Source organism: Ranitomeya variabilis, chromosome 3 (assembly GCF_051348905.1).
Source record: "Ranitomeya variabilis isolate aRanVar5 chromosome 3, aRanVar5.hap1, whole genome shotgun sequence".
NCBI classification, from domain to species: domain Eukaryota; kingdom Metazoa; phylum Chordata; class Amphibia; order Anura; family Dendrobatidae; genus Ranitomeya; species Ranitomeya variabilis.
This window is the reverse complement of record NC_135234.1, coordinates 239031099-239043598: the sequence shown is the minus strand read 5'-3', so window position 1 is coordinate 239043598 and position 12500 is coordinate 239031099. Positions and strand designations below refer to the sequence as shown.

Sequence of the window (12500 nt, the reverse complement as noted above, 5' to 3'; positions counted from 1 at the left end):
AATATGTGTCCAGAAATAACAAGCTATATCTAAATATCCCTTCCCATAATGTATAATGGTGAAGCCTACATGCCCTAGGTATCCTTGTCTCGGTTTCGTGCTGTCTATGTCCTCGCCTTGTCCATTCTCACTTCTTCGTTAGTAAGGTGCATTGTCCTCCTATGTAAAGCAGGGTGTGTGGAATGTGATGGCAGCTAATGGTGCCGCTGAGGAGAAGGTCCAGCTCGCCTCCAGTAATCGCTGCAGTCCCGGGGCAGTTCCCTTTGTCTGATGCGATTCTCTCTCTTCCCCCCGGGATAGTGACAGGCAGTGACCCCAGCTTATCTCCTGACTCCCAAGACCCATCTCAAGACGACGCGAAGGACTCTGAAAGCGCGAACATTTCAGATAAGGAGACTGGGATTAACGAGAACGATGACCAAAACTTGGGGGCAAAGAGGAGAGGACCCCGCACCACTATCAAAGCCAAACAGCTGGAGACCCTAAAGGCTGCCTTTGCTGCCACTCCGAAGCCCACCAGACACATCAGGGAGCAGCTGGCCCAGGAGACCGGACTCAACATGCGGGTCATACAGGTGCGCCTCTGTATAACGCTCACTTCTGTATTGATGGCTTCTTAGGTAGCATCACATGAGGGTTAATGTCTATTCCTGATACGTAAGGAATAATAATGTCTTGTCGGTGCCGAGCCTAGGAATCACAATATATGGCAAGCTAGAATGGCAATATCAGCCATGACATCCGCCCAAGAATGTCTGGTGTCCATAGAAATGTGCTGTGTAATTAGTGCTAATAGTAACACCTAATAGTTATTAGCAGGACTGCAATGTGGAGAGCGGCTCCTTGACTTGCCTTGTGAAGAATAAAGTAGAATTCAGCATTCCCCTCCTTCCTCCTCATTTATTGGCCTTAAAGGATTGTACAGGGGTATCAACTTGCAAATGGACTAGAAATTAATAACCATAAATGTGAGGGGTTAATGGAAAAATAAGAATGACAATGAGGTGGGATTATTAAAAGGTTTATAAACCCGCGGAGCTGGGGGTAATGGAGGGTTAAAAGATCATTAAGACGAGGTTACATTGGAAGAACCTTAGTGCGAGGATAATTAGGAGTAATCTTGTCAGGGTAATAAGAATTAACTCAATCACTCTTGACCTAAAGCGGGAAAGCCAAGCAGAGGAAACCGAAAAGCCTGAAATGCCTCATCTAGAGGCACCTGAAAAAGAAAATCCGTCCCCTCCACCGTACACTGTGCACAGACAGCAGTGCGAGCCATCTTCTAGGCTGGATACTTCCTCCTGTCTGCCTGGGGCAGCTCGGCCATGTCCACACAGTGGCAGCTGCAGTGTGTGGGCTAGGACATGGTGTACGGTGTATGGGCCAGGACATGGTGTGTGGTGTATGGGCCAGGACATGGTGTATGGTGTATGGGCCAGGAAATGGTGTATGGTGTATGGGCCACGACATGGTGTATGGTGTATGGGCCAGGACATGGTGTATGGGCCAGGACATGGTGTATGGGGCAGGACATGGTGTATGGTGTGTGGGCCAGGACATGGTCTATGGTGTATGGGCCAGAACATGGTGTATGGGCCAGGACACGGATACACTAGATGCAATGGATGAATTCCAGTGCTTCCCACTAAAGTGCCTAGAGAGAAATCTATATAGAAGTAACATCAGAATGTAGGAATTGGCTAGCATTGCTGTGTTATTAAAGAGGACCTGTCATAGCTGCACATGCAGTCTGATCTGTGGAGAGCATGGCATAGAGAAGGGTAAGCTGGGCCAGGACATGGTGTATGGCGTATGGGCTAGGACATGGTGTATGGTGTATGGGCCAGGACATGGTGTATGGTGTATGGGCCAGGACATGGTGTATGGTGTGTGGGCCAGGACATGGTGTATGGGCCAGGACATGGTGTATGGTGTATGGGCCAGGACATGGTGTATGGTGTATGGGCCAGGACATGGTGTATGGTGTATGGGCCAGGACATGGTGTATGGGCCAGGGTATGGTGTATGGTGCATGGGCCAGGCCATGGTGTATGGTGTATGGGCCAGGACATGGTGTGTGGTGTATGGGCCAGGACATGGTGTATGGGCCAGGACATGGTGTATGGTGTGTGGGCCAGGACATGGTCTATGGTGTATGGGCCAGAACATGGTGTATGGGCCAGGACACGGATACACTAGATCTATATAGAAGTAACATCAGAATGTAGGAATTGGCTAGCATTGCTGTGTTATTAAAGAGGACCTGTCATAGCTGCACATGCAGTCTGATCTGTGGAGAGCATGGCATAGAGAAGGGTAAGCTGGGCCAGGACATGGTGTATGGTGTATGGGCTAGGACATGGTGTATGGTGTATGGGCCAGGACATGGTGTATGGTGTATGGGCCAGGACATGGTGTATGGTGTGTGGGCCAGGACATGGTGTATGGGCCAGGACATGGTGTATGGTGTATGGGCCAGGACATGGTGTATGGTGTATGGGCCAGGACATGGTGTATGGTGTATGGGCCAGGACATGGTGTATGGGCCAGGGTATGGTGTATGGTGCATGGGCCAGGCCATGGTGTATGGTGTATGGGCCAGGACATGGTGTGTGGTGTATGGGCCAGGACATGGTGTATGGTGTATGGGTCAGGACATGGTGTATCCTGTATGGGCCAGGACATGGTGTATCCTGTGTGGGCCAGGACATGGTGTGTGGGCCAGGACATGGTCTATGGTTTATGGGCCAGGACATGCTGTATGGTGTATGGGCCAGGACATGGTGTATGGTGTGTGGGCCAGGACATGCTGTATGGTGTGTGGGCCAGGACATGGTGTATGGTGTGTGGGCCAGGACATGGTGTATGGTGTGTGGGCCAGGACATGGTGTATGGTGTGTGGGCCAGGACATGGTCTATGGTGTATGGGCCAGAACATGGTGTATGGGCCAGGACACGGATACACTAGATGCAATGGATGAATTCCATTGCTTCCCACTAAAGTGCCTAGAGAGAAATCTATATAGAAGTAACATCAGAATGTAGGAATTGGCTAGCATTGCTGTGTTATTAAAGAGGACCTGTCATAGCTGCACATGCAGTCTGATCTGTGGAGAGCATGGCATAGAGAAGGGTAAGCTGAGCACAATGATGGAGGCTTGTAGTTGTAATTTATTAGTTGAAGTTCCCATTGTTTGTATGTATGAGACCAGTGAGTGGTCCTACTCAGTGATTGACATGCAGAGTCATACAGGGAAGACTGTCAATCACTGGATTGGACCCGCCCACTGGACTCATGAGTGCAGACACCAAGGATTTCAGTGAGTAAAATGCAAGTTATACTGAATCTCTTCCATAAAATATCTGACCGGCTCCTCCTGCTCTGTATCATCCTGCCTGCAGGTCAGATACCATTTTCAATATGACAAGTTCCCTTTAATTTCATGGTGTAAATGTACTAGAATTGCATATGAAATATTTGAGTGGAACCGCAGCCATCATAAATGTCTCATGTCTATTCTCAGTCTGAGAACAGAGTAGAATGACTGGCACCAATGTGTGTCCTACCGGCTTGGTGTCACGCCATCTACTTTTCCTGCCTGTACACTAGCACCTCTCATCTGTGCATGGCCGACATTCCCATAGATTCCCGCCCAAACTCTGAGTGTGCATGACTCTACCGCCACTCCGGTTGTATCACGCCACCATATATAACATGGGGTCACCTAGTACTTCTTATTATCCTTGACTCATAACTCTTCAGCCCTTGCTTGGTGATGATGTTATGTTTTGGGGTTTTTTAAAGCTCATTTAGAAAAAAAAATATTTATTCAGATGTGCCTTACCGTAATAATATTTTTTATTTCTATAGTGCCAACATATTCTGCAGCATTTTACAATTCAGAGGGGACTTGTACAGACAATATCAGACATTACAGCATAACACATAATTCTATACATTCTAAGAGGAGTGAGGCCCTGCTCGCAGGCTTACAATCTATGAGCTCTATCAATGGTGTCAATCTATACCACACTATATTTACAATGCTATATCTTTCATGTTACCATATATTTTTTTTTTCTATGAAAAGTAATTTAGAGCATTTACACTTTTTTAGTGATAAATCTTCTGTATATTTGCAGTAGGAGAGTGGAAAATTCTATATCTAGTACCCAATTGCAGCCACTTTTCTGCCCTGGCTCTGAAATGAAAGCCAGAATCCCACTGAGAGGGCAAATGTAAAGCAGTGCGGAATATGTTGGCGCTATAGAAATAAAATATTATTATTATTAGTGGAGCTTAAGCTGGTCAGGCTAGCTCCAACGTCTCTAGGGCCTGTCCAGCATCATTGTATATAAAGTCCGTGTATAAAGTGATAGGGGACAACTCAGAATGGAGAGAGTGTCACAAACACACCTGCATCCTTATTGGTACAGTTTATCATCTTTACAGGAAAAAGAAGCCAACAATGTTAATGCCGCTCCCTAAGGACATTTCTGAAGACCATTGCCTTTGCTTGTTTTCTGTTGTATAATGTACAGCAGCATTAATATATGAATTAAGTGTACCATGGCGGGGCAGAGGGGGACAACGCTGGGCTGTTTACAGGGAGGATTCGTTTATGACACCTTAAAAATAAAATTAAAAAATATATTGGGAACAGCAAACCGGACTTTTACCATTTTGCCATCTTTTAAAATAAATGGTAAAATGAAGGTCAGTACTGAAAAATGTTCCAATTTTTATTTATTTTTCACTCCAAACGGTTTCCCATCCCAGCAATGGGATTCATTTACGCGTGAGTTACACGCCATATTATTATCATATCTGTCAGAGGAAATTAAAGGTGTGAGCTGAGCTTAGATGAGGCCCTCCAGGAATTCCATGGAGAGAGAAAATGTACAGCAAAATGCTGATGGACATCCCAGGTAACTTCTCTGGCAGCACAGGAGCCATGTCTGCCCCAAACATACATGGAAGCAGGAGCAGTTACTGCAAATAAACAACTATATACAGGCGGCCTGGCATGCAAAAATCTGACTTTTTGGGATGAAATGTCTAACCTCATTCTTAATAATCAAACTTTAAGGCTTGTTAAATGAGACACTTAAAGAACCCCAAGTGCCAGTTCCTCTTTGTAAAAGAGCTTTATCCTACAGACATTACATTTGTCTTTTATGCTCTTTGTATTTATTAACATTCACAAAGTTGCAGAGATATTTTCATGTACTGTGGAAAATATGTGCAAAGTAAGCTGCGTGTTTATTATTTGTTCAGGCCTTATAATAGCCAATAAATAACATTACAGCATAACAATTAATAAATTAAAGCTCTGATAGCATAAAATACAAAGACATGTAACAATACCTGGTAACCTGAAAATCCATAACCCTCTATCCCACTCTCACATATGGTAGAAGTGCTAACTGTAGATCTCATTAATTAAGGTGCTAATGATAAAGAATCGTTCTTTCATCTAGTATTATTCATTCCATGTTATCAATATGACCTAAATTCAGCATCCGCATTAACAGAAGGGTGTCTCCTTAACCATTGATGAGGGTTATATGGATAAGCAGAGAAAGGGGTTGGCTGTGTTACCTACATTTTATCAGATGTGTTGTGGACATGATTTTGTGGCACTTACTAATAAATATTACAGGGTCTCCTCTGGAGAAACTGTGCAGAACTCCTGGTTGTGAAGTGGCAAATTTTTTTTTATTATTCAATACGTCATGAAACACAAATATACAATGTACTACTACTCTAAGGCCAAGTTCACACGTTCAGTATTTTACCTCAGTATTTGTAAATCAAAACCAGGGGTACAACAATCAGAGAAAAAGTGTAATAGAAACAGGTCACCACTTCTGCATTTATCACCCACTCCTGGTTTTGGCTTATAAACACTGAGGTAAAATACTGAACATGGGAACGTGGCCTAATAAATAGTTTCTATAGGTGACATGTTGGTGGAGGAGCATGTGACCAGAAGAGTCCATCACCAACTGGAAGACACCTCACATGGGAAAGCTGTTTTTCCAGGAGGCTGATAGGCAGGTCTGGTCACATGCCCCTCCATCGGCGGCCATTTTGAGTATGGTAAAGCTATACTGTGTGTGGAAGAATTTATTAAACTGATTGGCCACTTTATCTTTATTTTAAGGTGACTGAAAGTCAACTTGTTGGTGTTAGGACTCTAGGGGTAGGCTCCTAAGCTAAAGCAAGGGTTTTCCACATTTTGTTGTTCTTATGTGTACTTTTTGTAAAACATGTACAATGAAACACACAGATCCTTTGACTACATTCACTTCTACAAGAGCATAGCGTTACTCACATCTCCATTCTTCTTTTTTTTTCCTTTGTAAATGTATGCAGTTCAACATTCATTGATACATTGATAATGACAATGGGAGATACTTGACATTTCATTCTTTGCTTTTGGTTTAGTGTTTATTATGAAACAATTAACAAAAATTTGACCTGTAATTTGGATCTGATTAACAAGGCCCAAAATTGAGGCATGTTACATGTTTGCCTCTTTCATGGTCAAAGGTTCTCGCTTAGGTAATCTGCTATCATTCTATACATCAAGTACCCAATCCATTAGCATCAGATTTAAAAATATATATATTCTTAATATTATTATTAATAATAATAATCATCATAATAATCATAATCAATAGATAAAAAAATTAATCCATTTAGTCAGGTTATCTTTTTCTTTTTAAAATTCAATAATCATTCAAAGATTTTAACATAAAGCACCATGGAATAAATGGCGCAATAATAATAAATAATAATAATAATTTTTTATCACAAAATATAAAATAAAAATCAAAGGGCAACCAATATATCCTTCAGACCACATTTACACATTCAGTATTTGGTCAGTATTTTACCTCAGTATCTGTAAACCAAAAGCAGGAGTGGAACAGTCAGAGGAAAAGTATAATAGAAACATAGATTGTGAGCCTTCGCGGGCAGGGTCCTCTCTCCTACTGTACCAGTTATGACTTGTATTGTTCAAGATTATTGTACTTGTTTTTATTATGTATACCCCTCCTCACTTGTAAAGCACCATGGAATAAATGGCGCTATAACAATAAATAATAATAATAATATGCACCACTTCTGCATTTATCACCCACTCCTTGTATTGGCTTAGAAACACTGAGGTAAAATACTAAACGTGTGAACATGGCCTTAAGGTGAAATCACATAATGATATGGAACAATAGAAATGGGGGAAAGGAAGGAGGTGAATAAGAGGCAGAAAAAAAGGGCTGAAATATTACATCAACATCAATATTCTAATGAAGTGATTGTTCTTCAATACAGGTGAGAGCAAAGCATCCAAAAACATAATATGCTACATCCTTGGGACCTGTAAATTGTAGAACATTGAAAAAAACACAATTAAACTTCACATGAGATGCCATTTAATTTTACTCATATTTTATTTTTTAATACGTGTGAACCAATTGCTGAATTTACATCACATTCAATATCAAGCTAGTCTAACTTTGGAGGAGTAAAGTCCTCCTTATGTAATATAACCCCCCCCCCCCCCCCCCCCCCAATCATAATTCTCTCCAGCGTACCAGTGCAGTACAAAATGCAAAAAGGGAAAACTAATATGGGGAAATATTGCAAGCTGGGTTTTCCTGGCTATAGAGGCCGGTGTAATGCAGACCCTGCACAACTCTCCTAATCAGTTGCATCTGGTTCAGGCATAAAACAACTAACTGTACACAACTGATACATGTAAATATTTAGTTACTTAAAGGGAATGTGTCATCAGAAAATGACCTATTGCTGAAAACTGGGTTATTTGCTACATTTTGATTTTGTTTAACTTTGGCATTTTTTGTATCATGAACCTTTTAATTAAAAAAGAAAGTAGTAGAATCTTGTAATTTTCACACTGACCTCTGGGACATTTTTAGACTCATACTTCCAGATTTTTCAGGAAAATTCCTTATCAGCAGAGGCAGGATGACCATGACAGGTAAATCCTCTATATACAACTGATAACACAGGATCCACCAATCACAAAAGGGGATATCACATATGACTTTGCTCCCCCCTTCACAATGACCTATGCACACACTGGTTAGAGGCTTTGCTATCAAACATAGGCTGTGCTTCTGTTCTTTGCTGCTAATGTACATGTGGACTCCTTGAAACAGTAAGTTAGTCTAGAAAAAGCCCTTGTGGAAAGTGTGAAAATTGCAACATTTCTAATATTTATTTCAAAGAAAGATTATGATATGGAAAAGAAATATTGCCAATAGTTAAAAAAAAATAGCACAAAACCTGATTTAATCAGTAGGTAATTTTTAGTTTACATATTCTCTTTAAAAGAGTTTTCCCATCCTGAAAAGTTCAAGGAATATCAGTGCAGGATATGATATATGTGTGTTATGAGTGGGCTTTCAATAGTAGCACCCCACCAATCTCTAAATCAACTTCTATAATTTATAGGTTCTGCTGTCTGATAATGTTTGTAAAGTGGAATATGAATATTTGTTTTCATCTCTCCCCAATGAGACTCACAATCTAAATTGCCTATCTTATTGAGCTTGCTAAAAAGGCCCCATAAAAACAGAGGGAACACACAAACCTCTTGGTTGGCATTGGACTCTGGACCCTAGCAGTGTTCACCACTTAAGCAAATTATTATTATTATTATTATTATTATTATTACTACCACTATTATGCTATACATTCTGATTGTAAAGAATCTCTTACTACCATGATAGATTTTAATTAAGCAAACTGTCCAAAGAAAAAAAAAGGAGCACATAACATGCAGAAAAATGTAGTATGGATTCCAGACACTTTTCCCACCCACTTTCACAGATTTGGGAACTGTCTATGAACTAGCAAAAGTTAGACAATCCATCAAAGATGTGCAGCACTCTTTTTGTTTTTAAAAAAATTGGTGTAAAATGTCCAGCAAAGTAAAAGTAGTATATAACATTTCTAACAGGTTATATACATAAATACAAATATATAGAGAATCTTTCTAATCCTCTCTATATATTTGTGTATATATATATATATATATATATATATATATATATATATATATATATATGCACCAGTTCGTAGTCACATGTGCCACTTTCCAACCTTTCCACCAATTTATAGAATGTGCGGTCCTACAACACAATCGCTAATACTTGTCCCCAGTGTTGTCACATTCACCTTGCAGCATGCAGCACATGGATCACTTTTACTGCAGACTGGGTTTTTGTAAAGCAATGGACCAGACGTATTTCTCGATTGATGATTTCGATAAGACAAAGTAGTAATCAGCTAGTACCGTGAGGAACAAAAAAAAATCTTCCTGCTTTTTAGCCTTCTAGTCTGGGAATGCGAGCTCAAAGATCTCAAATAAATAAATAAAAAAGCAAACAAGCCCTGATGTCAGTAATGATATGGAAATGACATGGAGAGCAGCATTATCTGTAGTCCCAGCTCCAAATTCGCCACTTCTGGACACGTCTCACACATGCAGCCCTCTGTGATGGAAATGCTGTGGGAGCGCAGACCCCCATCTCACCTGCTGTCTAATGCCATCTTCCAGGGATGCGACCCCGAACAGCAGATTACACCGGGGACCGCGCAGAGAAAGGCCACTCCTGATTGTGTTTGACCTACATAGTTAATTACCTGTGTAGTTGTTTTACCGGACATTACTAGTAGTGACTGAGCACAGCCATCTGTAGGACCTCGGATCCTCCTGCATGGGGAGAGCATGGCATCGATGTCTCCCCCATTATCGGGAGTCAGTGGGAACAGCAGTGATGGCCATGCCGGCGGCTTCCATGGGCGATGAGATAACGGGAAACTGTCATTGCAGGTTTGGTTCCAGAACAGGCGCTCCAAGGAGAGGCGGATGAAGCAGCTGAGCGCCCTGGGGGCCCGGAGGCACGCCTTCTTCCGGAGCCCACGGAGGATGCGGCCGCTGGTGGATCGCCTGGAGCCCGGGGAGCTCATCCCCAACGGACCCTTCGCCTTTTACGGAGGTGCGGACATTCCTGTTACATTGTGTGTGTCCAATATATTTTATATGTGTTTATTATAGCTATATTATATTGTGTAATATATATATATATATATATATATATTATATATTTGTGCATATGTGATATATGTAGTAATAATAATAATATAATATAATAATAATAATATGTAAATATTATATATATATTTGCCATATGCACCAGTTATTAGTCACACATACACATATATGTGTATGTAATATATGTATGTAATATGTGTATATATATATTTACATACACATATATGTGTATGTAAATATATATATTATAGCTATATTATATATATAGAAAATAGATATATAAACTATAGAATAGATATATAGAATATACAATATAGATATATAGAGTAGATAGAAAATTAGAGCAGCACAAATATATATATGTGTGTGTGTTTGTGTATATGTAATATATTTTATGTGTGTGAAAAAATATATACTATGTAATATGTATATATATATATATACACTGTATGTGTATATGTAATATATTCTATGTGTGTAAAATATATATATTATATTGTGTAAAATATATATATATATAGAGAGAGAGAGTTGATATTAGAACTATGTTACACTATAATAATATATATTCTCGCATTGCTAATACTATTGCTGCTCTGAGCAGCTGCAGGTTGTGGCCTGTGTGGCTTCCACTACAGCCGAATATTTCCATATTAATTGCGCTGTCTTTCTCCTTATCACTGAAAATGATCAGAGCAGGAAAAGCTCCACAAATCCCTGTGTTGTGATGCATGAAGCAGCGTGTTAATAATTAATGCTAGAAGTAAGGAACGTGGAAATCCCAGACAAAGCTACCAAGTCTCCATCTGGAAAGTTTCAGGCTGAGATCGCAGACTTTCCTATGTAGAATACGGATGTCCGCAATGTCCCCGATGAATTATTTCTGATACAACTGTTGCTGATATTAATAACTGTGTTATACTATCATACTATCTAATAAATGGCCAACAGTCCAGTGAAATAGTCTCACTATCTAGGAGCGGAGTTAAATTGCGATTTACATGATGTTCTTTATTCTAATTCTATTGAGGAATTTATTAATATTAATAATTGTTGTTATTATTATGATTATTAATATACAAGCAGTAATTGTTTCCATAAGCCGCAGCTAATTCTTTACAAACCATTACAAATGTGATCTGATTTGTGCTGATAATCTACTAAGAATTGAGTGTTTTTTTTTATTTCATGAGATTATTTTTTTCTGTGTGTGAGTGAAATGTAGTGTCCTGGTGCTGGGGCCTCGGGCCCCTGGTAGCCCTGCCCGTGCTATAGTGCCACTGATGTAGTGTCCTGGTGCTGGGGCCTCGGGCCCCTGGTAGCCCTGCCCGTGCCATAGTGCCACTGATGTAGTGTCCTGGTGCTGGGGCCTCGGGCCCCTGGTAGCCCTGCCCGTGCCATAGTGCGACTAATGTAGTGTCCTGGTGCTGGGGCCTCGGGCCCCTGGTAGCCCTGCTCGTGCCATAGTGCCACTAATGTAGTATCCTGGTGCTGGGTTCTCGGTCCCCTGGTAGCCCTGCCTGTGCCATAGTGCCACTAATGTAGTGTCCTGGTGCTGGGGTCTCAGGCCCCTGGTAGCCCTGCCTGTGCCATAGTGCCACTAATGTAGTGTCCTGGTGCTGGGGTCTCAGGCCCCTGGTAGCACTGCCCGTGCCATAGTGCCACTGATGTAGTGTCCTGGTGCTGGGGTCTCAGGCCCCTGGTAGCCCTGCCCGTGCTATAGTGCCACTGATGTAGTGTCCTGGTGCTGGGGTCTCGGTCCCCTGGTAGCCCTGCCCATGCCATAGTGCCACTAATGTAGTGTCCTGGTGCTGGGGTCTCGGTCCCCTGGTAGCCCTGCCCATGCCATAGTGCCACTAATGTAGTGTCCTGGTTCTGGGGTCTCGGTCCCCTGGTAGCCCTGCCCGTGCCATAGTGCCACTGATGTAGTGTCCTGGTGCTGGGGTCTCGGTCCCCTGGTAGCCCTGCCCGTGCCATAGTGCCACTGATGTAGTGTCCTGGTGCTGGGGTCTCGGTCCCCTGGTAGCCCTGCCCGTGCCATAGTGCCACTGATGTAGTGTCCTGGTGCTGGGGTCTCGGTCCCCTGGTAGCCCTGCCCGTGCCATAGTGCCACTGATGTAGTGTCCTGGTGCTGGGGTCTCGGTCCCCTGGTAGCCCTGCCCGTGCCATAGTGCCACTGATGGAGCATCACTGTTATGCTCCTCTTCACACTCACTTTCCTTGGGATTTCCTTGTCGGACATCATGTGTCCTGCAGACACCTGGTCACCAGTGGCCGCTTACCCTTCCTCCAGGCCTGTGAGATACTGATTTATTGCACATATGTATAATTCTTTCATTGGGTTTATGAATCTTCTTTTTTTGCAGATTACCAGAGCGAGTATTATGGGCCAGGAAGCAACTATGA

General features: G+C 42.0%; 1 protein-coding gene across 1 annotated transcript in view; it reads left to right on the top strand.

Annotated features, from left to right (window-relative positions):
* The window catches only part of LHX1 (LIM homeobox 1), an 18275-nt gene that overhangs the window by 4427 nt on the left and 1348 nt on the right, over nucleotides 1-12500 (top strand). The window contains exons 3-5 of the mRNA XM_077295314.1: nucleotides 301-575; nucleotides 9873-10038; nucleotides 12461-12500. The exon at nucleotides 12461-12500 is cut by the window's right edge and continues 1348 nt beyond it. Of these exons, the coding sequence (XP_077151429.1) occupies nucleotides 301-575; nucleotides 9873-10038; nucleotides 12461-12500 (481 nt within the window). The remainder of the gene's footprint in view (nucleotides 1-300; nucleotides 576-9872; nucleotides 10039-12460) is intronic.